Here is a 19,592-nt window from a genome sequence, read left to right on the forward strand (position 1 = left end):
ATTGCCTTACAACTTTTCTCTTTAGCCTTCAAAAGGATGTACATGCACAACCTTTGTTATAAACATTTCCCCCCTCTTACCAGTGGCTGAAAGTACGAAACAAGCAGCAGTAAAGAGAAATATTATCCATACATTAAGCAAATAAAAGTAACATACCAGAAGAGTGAGTGACAGATTCTGAGCTGCACCACTATAGGAGTAGATGGATTTTGACAACTGTTTGCCAAGGTTCAGATAAAATAAACATTAAAAAACCAAAACAAAACAACCCCCCCAAAGCTAAATATTCATTGATCTAGTTCCAATCTAAAATACATATTTAAGTCTTATGCATCACTTCTACCTCTCTCTTCATCTTAAAATTTCAGTGTAATAAAAAGCAAGACATACACATGCCTTGCATCCACAGCTTCAGCTTCTCTGTTCATTCTTACAGCACAATCTCCAGGCCAGCACAGAATTTAAGCTCTCTGCATGAGCTAGCAAGGGTGGATTTTGATTCTGCAACTTTTTTGTGCAATATTAATCATAATTCAGTAAGCTACAACCAACATTTTCAGATGCACCAGTGCCAACATTAATGCAGTATGACACATCAAATATGAGAAGCTGACCAGCTTTAAAACATTAAAGTACAATTATATTTGAGGATGCGTGATACTGAAAAACCTGTTTATGATTCCCAGTATTTGGGAAAAGCTGTATTTCAGTTTTCCTTAAGGGTAGAACACTGACAAAAAAAGAACCTAAGTTTAGAAAGGCTGAAACTGTTAAATCACAAACTTCAATAATGATGTGTTCGTACGTTTCATGAAAAATGCTTCTGCACTTCAATAAATAATTATGACTTCCAGAACCATCAAAAGACAATAATTATAACACTAATTACTCCAGTGAATCCCAATCCAACCAAAACTGTGCTATTAATTCCATCATAACTCTCAAACACACCAATTTGGACTGGATCTCCCTTCTACACTCTATAAGCCTTTTATTTTTATGAAAAATATTTTCCATGAAAGAGCAAACACCTGACTTAAACTTTGGTTATAGTATCATGCTTGTAACTCCATGTTTAGATGGCTGAACAATTATTTCTTCAGTTAAATCACTATTTGATAGCACAGTATTAACTTCATTCAGCCAACTACATAATACATGGATATTTTCAAGTATGGACTGAAAACTGCAAAGCATGTCCTGAAATTTTATGACTTACTAAAGCCTCAGGAAACCACATGCCTCTGCTTCTCAGCCATTTACTGATCTGACACATCTCTGTGTGTTGCTCCTGTAAAAAAATCACACTGGTTTAAACAGGCACTGCTACAAACAGCAAATGACTAACAAATTTATAGAACAAGGTATTATACTGTGCAAGGCATTCCAGTAATCTGTTTACCATACTCTTAAAAGCATTGTTGCACACAGTTTTGAAGAGAGTTCTGCCTGCCTTTATTTGGTCTATGATTACAGATGCCAAACTGTTTTGCATAAAGTAGAAAGCTGCTTAAGACTATAATATTTCCAGCCCCTGTTGTGATATAGTAAGTGCACATTCTCAAAAAACTCTTAATGAGTAAGTGCTGCAGGCATCTGGCTTGCCATGTGGTTGGGGCTTCTTGGTTTCATGCTGCCAAAATGAAGTTAGACATTTTAAATGTATCTGTCATCTTTTCAATGCCATCCTAGGTGTCATTGCTTCAGCTGGCAGAGAATAGGATGAATCTTGGCTTCACTGAGTCAAGATATCACACCATTGTGAACAGTTGTTTAAATTATGACTGCCTGCCTTCATAGTAGTAGCTTATTCCATAGCATTCTGTTTGTGTTCTTTCCACAACAAATTATAGCAAATAGCTTCAAGGTAAACTCCAAGAATAAATAAACTCCAAAAGCACATATTCAGTCTTTATTTTATTAAAACAAGATTTGTTCTGCTGAAGGAATGAATGAATTTATAACTGCAAAACAAACAAGGAACAAAACCTTTGCTTCTAGGCATGCTCAGAACTATGCTATTACAAATTTTTCTGAAAAATATTATCAGGAATGCTGTAATTCAGTAGATAAAACATTAAAGGCAAAAATTCAGTGATTTTAGTTACATTAGTGAAAGTGATACATTTTGCTTTTCCTATCTGTCCCCAAAACAGCAAAAGCTGAAAACCCCTTATTTCCAGTATGAAAACAGTATGAGTTCAGATTACTTTGTTCTCAGGCAGAGTGACCCCAAGGGAAGAAGAAAGGAAGACTGGCAAAAGAATCAAGAATCATCATCCCACTCCTGTTTCACACTATTCAGTGAGGTAAAGCAGACTCCCAAGCACAGGAGCACCTGTGCCAACCTGCCCTCTGCACTTCAGACTGGGACAACATCCTCTTGTCACCTGTCACTGATTTATTCCAAACAGAACGTACTGCCCTGAAATTTAGCTCTTTACAACATAAAAAAAGAAATCCAAATACATGACTCAGAAAAACAATGGAAACAACAAATCTGAAATAAAATCAGCAGAAGATACAGAGAAAGAACATCCAGCAACACCACTGAACCAGCCTGTAGTATTGCTGTATCCTTACAAACCCACATTGTGTCAAATGACCACAGACAAAAGAGATAGAGAAGCAGATAAAAAATTACAATATCAAGCAAAATTATTGCAAAATACATAATCAATAACAACATGAAAACCACAAAACACATTCTCATTTGGGCACAAATTCAGCATGAAACTTAAAACACAATTTCAGATGAAGCCATGGGCTCATTATAAACAGAAATAACCTCATTTATCTGAGTCCCAGAGAGGGGTACTTTCATAACACAATTACCAGAACATTGGATACAAACCTGTCAGAAATAAGAAGAGAGCAAAAAAATCCTATCAGAAAATTAACTGAAGAACTGCAAGGTGCAAGTGTCAGATATCTGAAGTTTTGAGGGATTACTATTTTATGTTTGGTTAGCACCTGGCACAATATGAGAGAGTCACACTCATGATTCACAATCCTAATGAATAATAAAAATCTATCTGCTTACAATAAGACTGTTTTGAAAGGTTTAATGAGTACTTTATGTGGGGAGAGACTTTTTAAAAATAATAAAATGTATAATAAAAACTACAAACAGGTCAAAATTGCAAATGTACTGAAGAAGAAAAGGTAACATTTTTCTCAACTATTAAAAAAGGTACTGGTTCTAACTGCTGCCAATTTAATTCAAAAAGCATGACTTTATTCCTCTCTACTCCAGCTCTTTTCTTGCTTCTCTATGTTAAGACATGCAAAAATACTGACAAAACCTCTTTGCCTCTTTGTCCACTGATATTAAAAGAACCCAGTCTCCCCCCACAACCAAAAAAAAATACAAAAGGGAAAAAGAAACACATACAAAAACAGAAACAATATCACCCAAAAACAACAAACCCACCCACCAATTTTGGAGAAAGTATTTCAGTTCTCAAGTTTGCCATTGCTGTAGACTTCTAGACTTCACAACCATGTTTTGAAGTATTGGTCACACTGCTAATGAAACAATGTTCTATTCCATAAGGGCAGAAACTCCATTACTTATCTAACAGGAAAGTGCTTGCCTATTTCTCAAGACCCCAGAATTTTCTCCTTCTTGCACATGATATTAAGTATCTTTGCAATATTTTGTTTTGCAAATATGTTCATAATTCTCATTCCAAAGCAGTTTCTGCTTTTGCTTCTCATATCACAGTATTTCCTCTTTTTCCTAGTGGTCATCGAACATGCACAGAAGAGGCACAGATTAACATCCAAGCCTACAGTAAACCTTATTTTGACAATGTCAACCACATAAATGTTTCCAGACTTGTACCTCAAGTCTTAATTCTTCTAATAAATGTTTACGTACCTTTTTTTTCATTTTTCTTTTTTTTAAGGAAAATATATAGCTACTTACACTCTTATTTGAATATAACATTTTTCTTCTAAAAATCTCACCCTGATAAGAGAGTCTATTACCAAAAACAAAAGACATTACAGTCTAAAAATATTAGTAATTTTATAGTCCTCAACACATCTTTATTACTCAAGATTTCAAGGAAAAGTTGTGCACCGGAATAAGACAAATGTACAATGAATGAGTATGGAGAACAGTATTTTGACTCTAAACAATTACACGTTAGTGTTCTTAAAGTACAATGTGCATTAAAACTTATTCACACACAGAATAATTCATGCTCTTCACATGTGAAATACTGTGAAAAATAAGATGGAAGAAGTTAGATAGGAAAACATTCTTGTATCATAAAAATATGTTAGAGTGGGACTTATCTATAGTTAAAGCTTTGCTTTAAAACAAACTTTATTTAAAAATCTTCTTTTGCTTTATCTAAAAATTAGCTTTCTATAAAAACCATTCCTTTAAAACTTTGCTTTAAAAACATCAGTTTTATGTTAGACAAAATATTAAATTATACAGGCACAATTAGTTGAGGGCTATAAAAATTTATATTACAGCCCTTCATTTTCCAGTGACTTGCAATACAGTCATAAGATTCTGTGTCTACTGAAAACCATAGGAAAATTCGTCCAAAGAAATCAACTTTTATATAAAAAATAAAATAAATTAAAACAAAACAAATTAAAAAAAAATCTGTCAGACCATATTTGACTTGTAAAGGAACTTACTTTCCAGTTGACACATGCACATCTTTTATTTATCTTAGGAAATATGTATATACATTAAAAACATCCTCAAAACATCCTCAAAATATTCTCTGAACATGTGGTTCATGATGACAGCTTTTATATTTCCTTCAGATACTGTATATTAAAATAAACCATTTCCAGGTCCACCTTTATCTCAGCCCAAATCTGTGACCCTTGACACTTCAGAAAGAAGTGAATGAAGAATCAAGAAGGGTTTTATTTTCTGGGGGGAACATGCACAGATATTTTCAATGCCAGAGATGGCAAGGTCTGCTCTTTTCCACGTTTTTCTTGCGTTCTGAAAAATGTACTGTACCACTAGAGAATTTATGAAGACCTTCAAGGTAAAATAGATTATATAATATATCAAATTGAAGATTTGAAAACCAAAGCCTGGATTATGATGATGTTTAACTGCGTGCTTAATTTACTGGAAATTAACCATTAATCTTAGGTTTTAAAGCACAGAAACATCCATGAGACTTGCTTTATGTCTCCTAACCACATCAAATAAACTGTCATCATAACAACTATCAAAAAAAGAAAAAAACCCAAGCAACTAAGCTAAAACACCATGGGTTTGGGTTTTTTTTTTGCCATAAAACCATAGTAGATGGAACATCAGGGGCCTAACTTGAATCTCTGTGGAATATAATTTTTATTCAACCAGGTTTTTTAACCAAATATTTGAACTCTAATACATTTAGATGGATGCTGTGTTAGGTTTATTTAAATATTTTACTGAAAATTTAGAAAGAAAGTTTGCACTCTAGTCCATAAAAATTTAACCAACACTACACCAAATAAAGCCAGAAAAGCACAGAACCCCAAACTCAAGGCTGACATTCTGAAACAACTTGCTGCTGTTTGGTTTTTTTTTGCATTATAACTTTTCCATCCCCTCCCCACTAAGGAATGTGAAATTCGCCTACAAACTTAATCAACAAGTTATTAAAAACAAACAAAAAAGCCCCCAAACATAACCCTGTATTTCTTTTAAAATTCAAGATTTCACCTCAGCTACCACCACTTGAACAGTTCCCTAAGGAGACATATTTCCTTACCAGCATGGTCCATTATTGCTTGATGAGAGCCCACAGTGACTTTCAGTTCAAAAAAAAAAAAAAAAAAGCTTTGGACACGATTTCAGGAACAAAGAAGTCAATACAAAAATGTGTAAAATTATATTTCACTTCAAGAAAGCATTGAATTGATCTGAATTGTATCATACTGTATTAATTTTAATGCCATTCCACAGGCAAGTATATATTATGTGTTGAATTAGGTGCACGTATACACAAACACAAAATACATACACAGAATTCAGCCCTGATTGATGTGTCTTCATTAAATTTCTAGCATAGCAAGTGAGTCATCTTCTGCACTTTAGAATTACGTGAAAAAATTTAAATAGGCACAATTAATTAACACAGCTTCTAGATTACCTTATTACAGTGCACTGTTACGCACTGATAATACCATAATAACAATATGATACCATTCAAGGTCATTTTGCTGATGTACAGGTGAAGACTAGTAAATATAAGTGCTTTTAAATCAAATCCACAACTTCTGCAGCTTTACACAGTAGAACAGTGCAATACATTGTCCCCATATTCCAGGAACAAGAGCTGAGTTTACAGTTGTATTTATTTCACATTAGACTGGCTCTGCAATTTCTGGAGCTCTAGCATTTCAACTGCATTGTCTATGGCCTTCTTTTTTCCTCCTTCCTTCTTCCAGGTGCTGGCTATAAAAAAAAAAAGAAAAAAAAAGTTCTTTTGGTAGCTAGCTCTCACCTGGTAGAACAAGACAGTTTCGAAGTAATGGTACAGCAGAGGTTCTTCTAGAGGGCCGGTTCACAGTGCCAGGATGACCCCGATCTCCACTTACTTCCCAGCTCCTGACTTTGGAGGAAGCTTGCTCTGGTTTCTTGGGAAAAGATTCTGATGTGACTTTCTGCCTTTTTTCAGGAATCCCTGTTACAACTGTTGAGTTCAGAAAGGCCCTTTTTAGTTTCCTCCTCACCTTTAATTTTTTTGCATCAGGCTTTTCTTTCTTAGGGTGCTTTCCCACTGTAGTTTTCCTTGTCTGGTACCTATGGATGGAGAAAGCAGATTTCTGGGCACAAGGCTGAAGTTGTCTTCTCATCCCCTCTTTCTGCTGTTTTTTAGTTCTGGACGTTTGTTTGCCTGTGGTTACTCTGTTTCCTCTCCTCTCAAGAGTACATCTGACAGACTTAGATCCTGCAGCCTTTCTGGAAAAAACTGGTTCTTTGTTAGTGCCTTCTTTTCTCTTCCATATTGCTTTTGGAGTCTCCCTCTCTGACCACTCACTCCTGATGGAGGTCAGAGGAGTTTTGGTAATTCTATTGAATGGGATTAATCTATAATCTCCTTCTATCACAGAGTTCAAAGGTGAAATGATTAGGTGTTTAAAAGAGTTCTCAGATACAAGACAATCTGTTTTTTCTGTGGCAACAGATGGTCCATCTGCCTTTTGACTTGAGGCTGTCTCATTCCCTTTATCTCGATCTGGTAGGAAAGATGCTGAAGAAGAACTACAGAAGTCTGACCAATTGAGTGACTTTGATGGTGTGCTTTCTCTCTGTGTATCAGCTAGTTTCTTCATGTTTGTATCAAAGCTGAGACTTCTGAAAAGCTGTCGAACATGAGAGGGCTTTTTGGCCTTTTCTCCAACTGTACTCTTAGGAGGCGTTTTCAGAATTCGATTTGTCAGTGGGTCATAATATTTGAGAGAACACTGTTTGTATTTATATCTTACAGAGTCCTTGCTATCTGTGGAGTGATGATTCTTCCTCATTTTGGGAATATCTATAGGTTTACCTTTGCACTGTTTTACTTCTGGGCACGAGAGTACATATACCACTGTCTTGGGCTGTACAGGACTCATGATCTTGCTATAGGACTCTGGAAGTTTAAGGGCACATAGTCTAGTTTTCATGTTTGGAGTTTTTTCATTCTCCAGACAGGCAATGCTTGCTTTCTGATCAGCTGGATCAGATTCCCTTCTAGACATTTTCCTTTTTGCCACAGGGTAGTTCAGCAGACTTGTTTGGGTGCCATGGCTGACTTTAACCACCTGACACCTTGAAGCCAGGCGCCATGTCCTTTTCCTAGGCATTTTTACAATTTGTGGGTTGCATAGTGTATCTGAGGCCAAAGACGGGTTATCAAAATCAGAGCCACCACTTAAAGCATCATTAAATTCTGGCAGTGCCTTAACTGGTGCATTTTCTGTTCTATTACCCTCAATAATATTGATCCTTTTTTCATCCTTCTGCTTTTTTTTCTTCATTCTCTTCCCTGTACAATTGGCTGAGGATTCACTGTTAAAGTAGCAGCGAAAACGACCTTCCCTGAAATCACGCACAAGTTCTTCAATTTTTATATCATCTTCATACATTATTTGAGACCAAGTTTTTCCCACAAAAGAAGGAGGCACGTGAGGCAGGGCTGGAAGAACTGGTTCTTCGGTATGAACTACGACATCCTTTTTCACTGCTTCTATTTTCTCTAATGACTCAGTTTTTAAAACAGAAGAGAGCTGTGTTCCATAGTCCTTATCTTGCAAACATACTTGGACCTCTTTCAGGAATTCTATATCTTTTATAGCTGCCTTGGGTAAATCTGTTCCTACCTGGATTGGTGCATCACAGTCAAAACTCATTTCAGAGCCCTCTAAATTAGTATGGTCCAGAAGTGATGAAAAAGGTACGCTGGGATTATTCTCTTTTTTGAAATAAATTTCTTCAGATGTAGTTTCATGGCAGTATTTCACAATTACATCTTCAATAGTCTCATCCACTGAACTTTCATCACCTCTGTTTGTCTTTATGTTTTTGCATCTTGCTAGTTGTGGGGATGTCCCAAGATCTAAGGAGCTGCTGATACCCACAGTATCCCTGAGATGGAGATCAGACACCAAAGTTTCATCCTGAGTTCGTAAACTATCTCGCTTTGAGAGAGATTGACCTGAGGTAATAAAGGAAGAATTGCTGTGGCTATGTGTAGGATTCTGATGAGAAACTGAAGGGCATTTTGGGTGAACCAGTGCTGGAGCGGGATTCAAGCGTGGGTTCAATAACACATCCCTACTGCAGACCTCCACTGCTCTTTCATCACATCCTCTTCGCAGAAACAGATTTGATGCTGCCAAATCCCTAACATTTTTTCCTGTTTTAGGATTAACAGAGGAACTGTGGCTTGTAGGACTGAGAGAAAACTGCTGAGGTACAGGGCTCACAGCTGTAGACTGACCTTCATGGCTATGACCTGCGATTCGAGCACGTTTCAGATTTACCCATTTCTTATCACTACAAATGCCAGCAGACTGCTGGGATTTCCCTGGAACACATTCCTGGCCTCTTTGAAGTTTTTGAAAACCTGCTTCTGTAACAAAAGTTTTCTTTGTGCCCTCCCGAGACAGGCATGGAACAGAAGAGCCTATTTCACGAATGGACTCCTGGTCTTTGCTGGAAATCTCCTGTTTCTCACTATTCCTCTTTTTCTGCATCTCTTCTGAGGACGGGCAAGAAATCCTAGGGGCTTCCAGAGTGACGGGGAATGGCATGTCATCATAGGTTGGTCTAAAGGGGAGGGAAGAAAAAAGCAGCTAAGATAAATACTGTAAATATGCTAAAAATGTTTCGAACAACAGCAGTGTGGGGGTTTTTTAATAGTCATTACCTACACTGTATCACTTCTAATGAATAAACTGAAATTACTATTTCTGTTGTTCTATCTATCTCAGAGATATTCAATTTTTTTAAATTATGGAGGGGGAAATGCTCCACAACGCTAAAGATAACAATTTGGGCATTAGTCTAGCACCCTCTTTATGCAATCATCAATTAAGAATGGCCAAACATAGATTACAATGATTTCATAAATACAGCACAGCAGAAAAAGTAAAGATATTTCCTTTGTTTGAAGTGATAAGCCTATAAAGAGGTGATTTCACTGATCATACAATCATTACTTAAAATTGAGCTTTGTAAAGAAATGGAACATAATAATAGGACACAGTATAAAACCATTGTTGAGTATAAATGCCCTTTAACCTACAAAACACAGCTGCCTGATAGGAACTCTGCACATGTGGCCAAGGAATTCCATGTTTACTGTTTCTCACAGACATACCACAGCTTCTGACTCACTCCTGCTAGAAGCCAAGTTAGGATAGCTCAGTCTTGCAGTGACAACAGATTTTTATATATTCTGTAACTGGCAGTTCTGTCTTTAAGACTGCCTCAAACACAAGGGTTTGTGTCTTCCAGAATTAACACAGGTGACAGATATGGACTATTTTTCCTATACAACACAGGAACCCACAAGGCTTTATGTGGAGCAGCCAGGCAAATTTAATGGAAACAATTTTTAAAATACGTAAATATAACTGAAGAAGAGAATACTGTGTTTCACTCAAAAATTATAACCATCTTGTGAGACCCAAACGGATGCTTACTTTCATACATGGCAGACATCAGCTAACAGAAGTATTGTGAACAAATATTATAGTACAGTAATTTCCTTGGTTATATAACTAAGACTACATACAGTTAAGGGATATAGGACTCAGTAAGCAAGAGAAATCTCATATAATGAAACATTTAAAAAGAACTATTACTATATGAATGCAAAGTAATCAAATACATCAGATGATCAAACAATGCTTATCATCTGAAATGCTGCTTTGCCCTTGCATGGTCACCTAAGCTCTGAAATAGGACCCAAAGGGAATGCCAGATGCAACAGAATTAATCTTTTAACTTCCTAACTTCAGGGCTCTTCCATCTTTGTGTGAAACATCTTTGCATCCTGGCACCTGGACCTTGCTGAAAGACTGAGTATAATATTAGATAGATTTTCATATGGAGAAACTATAGCAAACTCCTAGGTCTCTAGCTCAGTTAACAGCCTACAAGCACTTCTCAAAAATTACTCTTAAGCAAATGTCCCTAGGGGAAGAGAACAGAACAACAATTTTATATAGTTAATAACTTTTGACAGTTTTGCTACAAATTATCCCCTAAAATGCTCAATACTATTTCCTTAGGTAAAAAAATTACATACCAAGTGTTTGGAGGAAGGAATGATTTGGTGGTTTGTGGGTGTTTGGTTTTGTTTTGTTTTTTTACTGGGGGAGAACAACAATATCCTTTGAAATTCAGTATAAGGCAAAGCTCTGATGAATTTTTCCTTTTTCCACATAACTACTAGGTATACTGGTTCTGTAAAACAAATCAAGTCTTACAAATATTTCCATAGTCTTTTTAAATTACACATAAAGATCCCTTGTATGAATTCAGCTAAACAGTAAAAACAGGTATTTAAAGAACTGTGTGAAACTGTATATAAATCCAAGTGTTTTAACATGAGAAAGAAGAGAATCAAAATCTTACCTCAAGTGTCAGTTAAGATCATAACTTTCTTTTCAGAGCACGACCACAGCATAAATCTATTAATGCTTTCTTTTCCATCTTTGCTTTACTTCCTCCAAACTCTGTCTAGATTTGGGATTACTTACCACTCCTTCCTCCAACTTAATCTAGATTTTATATATTATTTTTCTCATTCTATTCCTTCTACCAACAAATTAGAGGAATCTGGGTAGATTGTTTTTTCTTGTTAGTAGGTTTCATTCAGCAAAGCAACAACCTTGTATTAGTGACACCTCCAGAGAAGCCTGTCTTAAAGTGAATCCTGTATTTTCTCCACAGCAAAAAATGCTGAATGTTCTTGACAGTGTGATAAAATCTATTTATTTAAGATGGGAGGACAATTTATTTACTTGTGGTGACATGTACATCATGTCCTGGGCTAGTCTGGCATAGACATGCATATTAGCTAGTTCTGGCATATCCCTGATAATACCAATGAGTGCTTTCAGACAAAACACCCTTCTGCTTGTTTGTCAAGACATATAGCAGAGTTGCATATTGAGAAACACTGTACAGTGCTGGGATCAAACTGGGATTTTTGTCTGCCTTTCAAAACATTACAAATGAGGTTTAATGGATTTTCCTTCATCTACAGAGAAAAATTTAACACATTGATCCTCTTATCACTCTTGAAACACGCAAATGATAAAGAGAACACTTTCCAAAATTTGAGCATTAATGAATTGGCCAATTAATGTAATTGAAGTATTAATTGAACAGGCAAACTGGAAGGATAATGAAAAAATAAACATGTAAATACTTACCTGACATAATCAACAAACCAAAATTATAAGCTCTTTCAAAACACGCATAAAATATACTGCTAAACATAAATATATAAATATATATATATATACACATATGGCCCAGAATTAAAATATTTAGAATAAAACATATAATGCTCAAATTTTAAGAATTTGTAAATGCATGTGAGATTGTACAGTCTGCCATTGTAAGTGCTGACCTATATATTCCTTCTTTTTCAGGTCTTCATATTTAAAAGCTACTACTGGTGTTGTTTCAAATCCATAAGTAGTGAAGTTTTGTCTTCATATAAACAGCAATTGTCTCCATTGAGCAAGTTTCACCTCAAATGAGCCAAATTTACTGCTCAGCAGTAGAACAAATACAGGAAATCATAACACATGCATTCCACTAATACATATTAAAATAAAAAGCCTTCTGTATTATACCTGCTGTCATGGTATCTGTGGGGATGATGCTGCAAAACATCTTGAAGGAAACGCTCCATCAAGCTACTGGTACCCGTACGATTCCTACAGTATGTTGTAAAATGTCTGTGCTGGGAGCTGAAAATGTGCTGGGGAAAGATGCAACAGATGATTAGTCTAATACTACTGCTAACACACAGGCCTAGTCCTAAAAATTCCTTCCCAGGTTAAACGTTACACCATTGCTATGAAAATATTTAAATAAAATCTTCTTTTACTATTTGAAAATCTTAATTGAGATTTTTAAGTATGTTTAGGCAGTCTCAAATAATACTAAAATGTATTGAAACATCTTTCTGAGTTGGAACTTAAATTAGTGGTTCTGGTAGCTGCTGACAAATCTCTTCTAACTAGTACAAATACTCTCACAAATCCAACAGCTGCTCACAAGTCTCTTAACCAGAACAAATACTATAAATGTATATATAAATTACTTATAATATTCTTGAACTTAACATGAGCAAACATCCTGCAATTCAGTCAAATTAACAAGAATTTTCTTATGTGCAGAAGATTAAATAGGCTTCTACTTTCTCATTTTTCTCATCAAAAAAGTCTGTAAGACAGGAGACTGACAAAAGAACTGAAAACGGCTGATCAAAAGTCTCTAGCCTTGATATCGAAGATATTACTATAACCCTAGTACTTTAAAATATATAGAGATCTCAAGATTAAAGACACAGAGAAAACCATCATGGATACAATGTGTGGCACTTCAGAAAAGCACCTGTGTGCTACTCCATCAGCATCTTCTACAAGAGGTAACAAATAAGCAAGGGATCTTCCTGAGGTCACATATCGTGCAATTCACAAACAGCTCATTTTTCACTCAGTATTGCTTGTTTGGTGTAGAAACTGATATTTATTATTTATGAGTTGATAAAGCCTTAGGTACTCCTTGCTATCTGCTGCCAAATTATGCAGAAGCTGTCTCACCTGCTCCAGATTACTGTAGTGTACATGGCAACAGTTGCAGTATCCTTGTCTATTTTGCACAGTGGATGTTCCAGGCCGAGGATGTTCTTGTCCTCTTCTGTGTAAACTGAAAGAAGCAGGTAATTTTGTCAAGACATGTTGTGTTGTTTAATCCATGTCCTTAGCATGGAAATTCTAAATATCTATCTTCCTACACAGATGGGAAAAACTTGCAAGATAACTGTTTCCATTTTAGAACTGTAATGGTGAGACTATGTATTTTAAAGTATTCTCAAGCAAATTTCACTAAAAAACTTTTTTCTTAAATGCAGAACAAAGGATAACAGCTTGAAGGCACAGTTAGCTGAAATCTGAAAATGACTGCATCTAAAGAAAAAGGTAATTTTTCTTTTCATTCATATGTTTGTTAGTATTTTGAAATAAAAGAAGAAAAGACAAAAAACACTTGACACCTACACAGTAGTTTGGGGCACTACAACATGCTTCCCCACAGTTTTTACCAGTACATGGGTGTAAGATACAAAGGACCTCCAATCATACACTTAATCCCTTTTGTGTCACTGTCATCCATTACACAAGGTAATAGACAGGCTGAAAAGCAGATTCTTCCCATTTTACTTTGGTAAGCAGTAAGCTGGATGCCAGTTATATCATCACCTAACTTACCTGCTACTGCTGTCCTGTCGTGGAGAGCCCTCAACACCATGTCTTTGGATACCTACAAAAAAACAAAAACAACCAAGAAATAAACCAACCAAACACACATATACAAAACACAAAAACCAACAGAGTAACATGAAGATGGAGTATTTTACCTGCACCTAGCTACTTCTCTTACATTGCATTTGTCAAACCTACTATTTTAAAGGAAGATAAAAGGTTTAGTAAGTTCAAAAAGGCATGAAGAGATCCTTTTGTTCGTAAAGTTCATCCAACAACTTCATAAAATAAGCTTTACTCTTTCATAGCTGAGGTGAGTGAGTTTTTCTACTGATTTGTCTGGGTTCAAGACTAAGCAATCCACATTGGTACTGCAACATCCATGATTACTGAGATAAAATGTAAAGTGTCTCAAACAGCTTACAACAGGACAAGAGAATTACACCTACATGGAAACTTGGTGGATGATTCAGAAGTCACTCCTTCCATCTAAGTTCCACAACGAAATTTAAGAAATCAAAGTAAGCAATTGAACTGCAAGATAAACTAATAGTTCTATTGACAGTTATTACGTTTTTAAATGTAACTGCAACAAAAACTACTTTGAACTTTTTCAACTTCTTACCTTGTGCTGAAGAAGCAGAAGCTCCATCAGATCGTTTGATTCTCTCAAACATCTGTAAGTAGAAAATTTTTTAAAGTCAGTCCATCCTCGTACTCACTGTATCCTGAAGCTCCTCCTCAGTCCAAGCTACAAGCTCTTTAAAAGCTCTAAACTGTTTCAGCTACAGACCAAATCCTGATTTAAATGAAGCTGCATTCTAAAAAGAAACTTCTGCTTTACTAGGTTACCCTAATATTACATTTAGCAGTACGTTTTAGCTTTGATAGAAGGGGCTAACTTTTAATTAATGAAATCAAATACTATACTTATGAGCAGAGCACACACTCTGTTAGGTTATTAAGCAGTAACCTTGTCAAATTAATTTAATTACTTAATTTCCTAAGTTGCCTTAACAATTAAGACAAGAGATATATGTAAGAAAACCCATATGAGACCTATACCACACAAAGTAATTATCTAGGCTGGAAAAGTAAGCCTTATTTCTCAAAAGATCTGCCCATCAATTTTGAATCTCACAATTTTAAATAAAAATATGACTGCAGCAACAAGCAGTTACATGCTTTAAGGTGTCCAAACACAAAGGACTTCCAGGTGTCACACAGGCCTTTTATGCTATGGAACGTAAACATTAAATCAGCTTTCTAGTACCTACCTTAGAGTCACCAACCTTCCTCATCCACCAAAGCTGACTCCAGACTAGCAAGCAATAAATGTCAAACAGGAGGCCATTTGCAGTGCAGGACACTTCTCTCATCCCATCTGGCAACATGGAAGTTAAAGAGCCTTTTAAAATAACATTAATAATGCATGTTTTCCATGCCCTAAGGCATGTAAATTTTTCTGTACCATTTTGCAAACAGTTGAACAAATGGATAAATCTTTTTGAAGTCTACAGCACATCTTTTTTTAATATGGAAGTAATTTTGACAGTCTTTCCTATATAAATGTTAACCATTCCTTCTGGAATAATTTTGTTTCTTCTTTCTTCCTCATGGGCCCTGGGTACTAAACATTGTTGTCCTTTCTGAGACTATGCACTGCTCATGATAAAATACTTGAGCTGTTATAGCAGTTATGGTCAGAAGGAATATCTTAACAGCTCAACTTTAAACAGCCTCTAACCCCCCAAAACAAAACAATCTGCCAAAACACCAAACTCCTTCTACTTCCGATTGTGTTACAATATATGTAATAATAATAAAAAAACAAAATAAACAAGAAACTCCAGCTGTTCCAATAAACCTTTTCATTTGGCAGCTGAGAAAAGGTTTTTGGCCAGATCAACTGATCTCAATAGTCCTGTTCTATTTCCTATACACTGCCAGGATCTGAAAGAAAGTGAAGGAAAACCACAGAAAACTATCCCTCATGAGTGATGCCTTATGTAAAATCACTTGTTCTACCTGCTTGAAGTCAACTTCCTGCTATTTTAAGTCTTACTGTACACATACAATGTTATGATAAAGCTGCAAGTGTAGCAACCACAGAGGAGACAACCCCACGGGTGAGGCAGTCAGGCAGCCCCACAGCCAGCAGGGGACACCACAACCATTCATCCCCACCCACTGCGCCAAAAGGAAATTAAAGACCCTCAACACACCAACGTTTAGTTTCATCACAAAGATGCTGAGGAGTGGTAACTGCAGTATGTTGGAGAATGGAGGAAAATCTGTTGTCTTAGAGGAATTTCTTAGAGGAAAGCCCATTCTCTTTATATCAGTGTTTTGAAAAACCACTAGTGTACAGGATATACAGCTTGCTTACCATCTGAAGTCAAGCTTAATCCCACAAGCTAATAAAATTAAGGAAATCTGCTATGTAGATGCCTTATTTATGTTGCCAAAATCTGGATTGCCCAAGATCCTTACTTTTTTAAAACAGGGACTACAGCTATAAATCCACAAAGGATTTTTCAGATGTTCAAGGAAAGACTGCATAATTCTGCCTTAGTTAAGATATTTACAGTGGGAACTATCTTAAACTGTTGGATTAAGAGTAAATAAATACTATCTATTCAAGATAAAGCTTAAATATTTTACAACCAAAAGAATCCTTTAAATTGTAACAAATGTATAAACAACCAGTTACATACAGAAATATTTGATTTTGTAAAATTCGAATAAATCTATTTTAGCAGCTGTCTCGAAAACCAACGCTTCGTTTTGGCTTCATTTAACTAGTCTGTGTACAGCAGGTAGAGAATGAAAATTTTCAATCATTTTAACAAAACAAACAAAAGCTATGAAACATATTAAAATTTAAAAAATAATTTAAAAGAAAAAAAAAATCAGTGCTGCATTCTGATAGTATCTGGGTGTCAAAGGCATCAGATAAACTCTCCAGAGTGTCAAGAGGGACCCTCCAGACACTGTCACTCTTGCATCGCAACAAGTAAAATAAAAAGGGTGCAAAAGTAATAAAAACTGCTCCTCGAAATACACCCCATAAACACCTCAGCCACCCCTTCACCTGAGAGCAACTGCGCTGGGCAGGCAGGGGGAGAACAAGTCCCTCCCCTAAGCAGAGGCACAGGCAAGTGCCTTCCCACAGCGCAACCACATCAGGGAGGCGGCAGCTCCGCTCAGGAGCGGCCTCTGCCCCGTGGCCTCACCGCAAGGCGCGGGTCCGGTCCCATCCCGGCTGCACCGAGCCCGCGGTGCCCGCCTGGCCTCGCCCCGTCTCCCGCCGGGCCCCCCGCCCGGGGCGGAGCCGGCCGGCAGCCGAGGGACCGGGGCCGGCTGTGCCCGCAGCAGCTCCGCCCGCCCCGTCCCGCCGGGAGCCGCCACCCGCGGCCGGGCGCTGAGGGGACGCTGAGGCGGCCGCGCGCTCCTCCGCCCGCTCCCGTTCCCCGCTGCCGGCGCCGGCTCACCTCCATCATTCCCCGCTCGCTCTCCAGTGCCGCCCTGGGGTCAAGGGACGCCATCCTCTGCTTCCTGCTCCGGGTCGGCGGGCCGCGCCCCGCGAAGGGAATGGCGGGAGCTGCGGTTCCCGGGCCGCTGCTCCCGGCCCGGCGCGGGCGCCTCCTTCCCTCAGCGCCGCGCTCCTCCCGCCCGGGATCCCGGCCCGCAGCCGCCATGCGGCCGAGCTGTCGGAGCTGGCTCGGCGCGCCTCGCACGGAGCCCCGGAGCCCCGGAGCCTCGCTTCCTGCCGCACAACCGCTGCAAAACTGCCCCAGAACACCTCGGGGTGGCGTCTTTTGTCAGCCCCGGCAGGGTGGTTTTGGTTACGGAAAAATAACCTCTTTGCTAAGTTTCATTTCAACAACTGTACTAGTCATTTTCTCCTTCAAAACACACTATTTCATGTACTTGAAAGTAAGCTAAAGCGTTACCTTATTTAATTTTATTTTCGGCCATTAAAAGTAGCTTGCTTTACACGGGGTGGATTGTTCAAGTAGGTTTTATCAGAACGTTAAAGTCTGACTTTACCAGAGTTAATGCTAAAGCTGCTTTGCTTATAAGTGGGCTTAAGAATGTGACCTTACCTCAGGTTCTCTTATTTTCATTTATAGGGTTTTCAACGTTTATCTCATCTCCTGTGGGAAACCAGCCATTGCATATTTCTCTCAATATGCTGAAGCAGCAGGGTGTTTTCAGTAATCCAGGCAGACACAAAGTCAACACAACACCCTTATGTGTGAAGACAGGTGCAGATACAGGCTTGGATTGTGCAATGGAGGGAAAACAATCCTGAATGCACTGCAATACAGAAAATTTAAAGAAGTTGCTGTAAAAAGGCGCTGCTGTGTGGCTATGTGATTATGAAACCATGGCTTAGAAATGTCCACCCACGCTGAGCAAGTAATTCAATACAAATTTCACATGACAGAAGAGTAGGAGAAGGCCTCTCTTTAGGAAGGCTGGATTTAATTGCTGTTGGATGCTTTTGATACATGCATGCCTATGAATATATCTTTCTTGCTGAAAAATAAATATTTATTACAAAACAAAAGTTGCCTGATGATATTTTGTTGCCTAGTATGATACACAACTTGGGAAAACTGGAACTTTCGGCTGAGAGCATTTGCACGCATGGAAGGCTCAGGCACGTGCCCAAATTATTGCACGTCACCAGAGCTTCATTATTTAAACATGTGGCAAACACATATATAGACATGTTATCTTAGGCTAAAATAGTTTACTTTTATGGTGGTTTATGGCAGGATTAGTGAGTTACTGTGCCTCTTCTAACTCCATAGCTTATTGAAACGAAGCTTGGTTACATAGCTGAGGCACTGAAGTTTTTTTTCCAGAATGGCTCATATGAAACAGAAGCCCTTTTTAGCTATGAGAAATCGATGCAGTCTGTCTTATAATGCCATACAACATGTCCTCAGAATATTCCTGAATATTTTTGCAAGATAGAATGTAATATTCTATCTCTTGGACTGTCACTGAAAGATACCAGAATTTAGGCTTGTGTTGCCAAGTGTTTCTTAGCTTTCAACTCTTTCTGTAGAGGTTGCACCTTGATTCAAATTCATGTAAGGCATTGAGAGAGATTACTGTCCTTCAGTCTCCTCTTCCCAGCTAGGGTACTACTCCTCACATATGACCATTGAGTAGGGCTGACAAACTTTCCTTCCTCTTAAAAAATTATACTTTCTCTTGATGTAAGCATCAGACTTTTTTTTCTCTTTGCTGGTGTCTTTTCTCATGTATTCAGATTTTAAAAACTGCCCCATACCTTTCACTGCACTGCTTTCTACTTTTACTTTGATTTGTTGTAGTTTTCACTTCTGTTATCCAAATGTAAGTCAAAGTTGTACCTATGAAATCATTTAGACAAATTAACAGACTCTTTCCTAAAGAGTGTCAAATTGCTTCCAACAGCTGTGTTCAGATTGGAAAAGAGAGAATGTGATGAAAGGAAATCAAGCTTGGTAAAACTAGCTGGCAGGAAATTCTTGGCTAGGTTTTTAGTTTGTTGCATATGTACTTTATGCATTCTGATGTTATAAGCCTAATTTATCTTAAATCGTTGTTTTGGTAAA

The 19,592-nt window shown here is 37.5% G+C and overlaps 1 protein-coding gene across 1 annotated transcript; it reads right to left on the reverse strand.

The window, feature by feature from the left end:
• Positions 1 to 1,904: 1,904 nt before the first annotated feature.
• ZDBF2 (zinc finger DBF-type containing 2) lies at positions 1,905 to 15,368 on the reverse strand. The gene is made up of 7 exons (XM_066553733.1): positions 15,252 to 15,368; positions 14,600 to 14,651; positions 13,981 to 14,032; positions 13,315 to 13,420; positions 12,340 to 12,467; positions 6,712 to 9,292; positions 1,905 to 6,433 (listed from the first exon to the last, which is right to left on the reverse strand). The coding sequence occupies exons 1-7, from the start codon at positions 15,366 to 15,368 to the stop codon at positions 6,392 to 6,394; spliced, it is 3,078 nt and encodes a 1,025-aa protein (XP_066409830.1). The 3' UTR covers positions 1,905 to 6,391.
• Between the last annotated feature and the right edge of the window lie 4,224 nt (positions 15,369 to 19,592).

This window comes from Molothrus aeneus, chromosome 7, assembly GCF_037042795.1.
Source record: "Molothrus aeneus isolate 106 chromosome 7, BPBGC_Maene_1.0, whole genome shotgun sequence".
NCBI lineage: Eukaryota > Metazoa > Chordata > Aves > Passeriformes > Icteridae > Molothrus > Molothrus aeneus.

Bases quoted from the DNA above. Each gene is read 5' to 3' on its own strand.
- ZDBF2 (XM_066553733.1), bottom strand. From the start codon at position 15,368: ATGTTGCCAGATGGGATGAGAGAAGTGTCCTGCACTGCAAATGGCCTC. The intron at 12,468-13,314 runs GTGAGACAGCTT...ATCTTTCCCCAG, and splicing joins ACTACAGTAATCTGGAGCAG to CACATTTTCAGCTCCCAGCA. The intron at 6,434-6,711 runs GTGAGGAGGAAA...TTTTTTTTATAG, and splicing joins CTGATGCAAAAAAATTAAAG to CCAGCACCTGGAAGAAGGAA.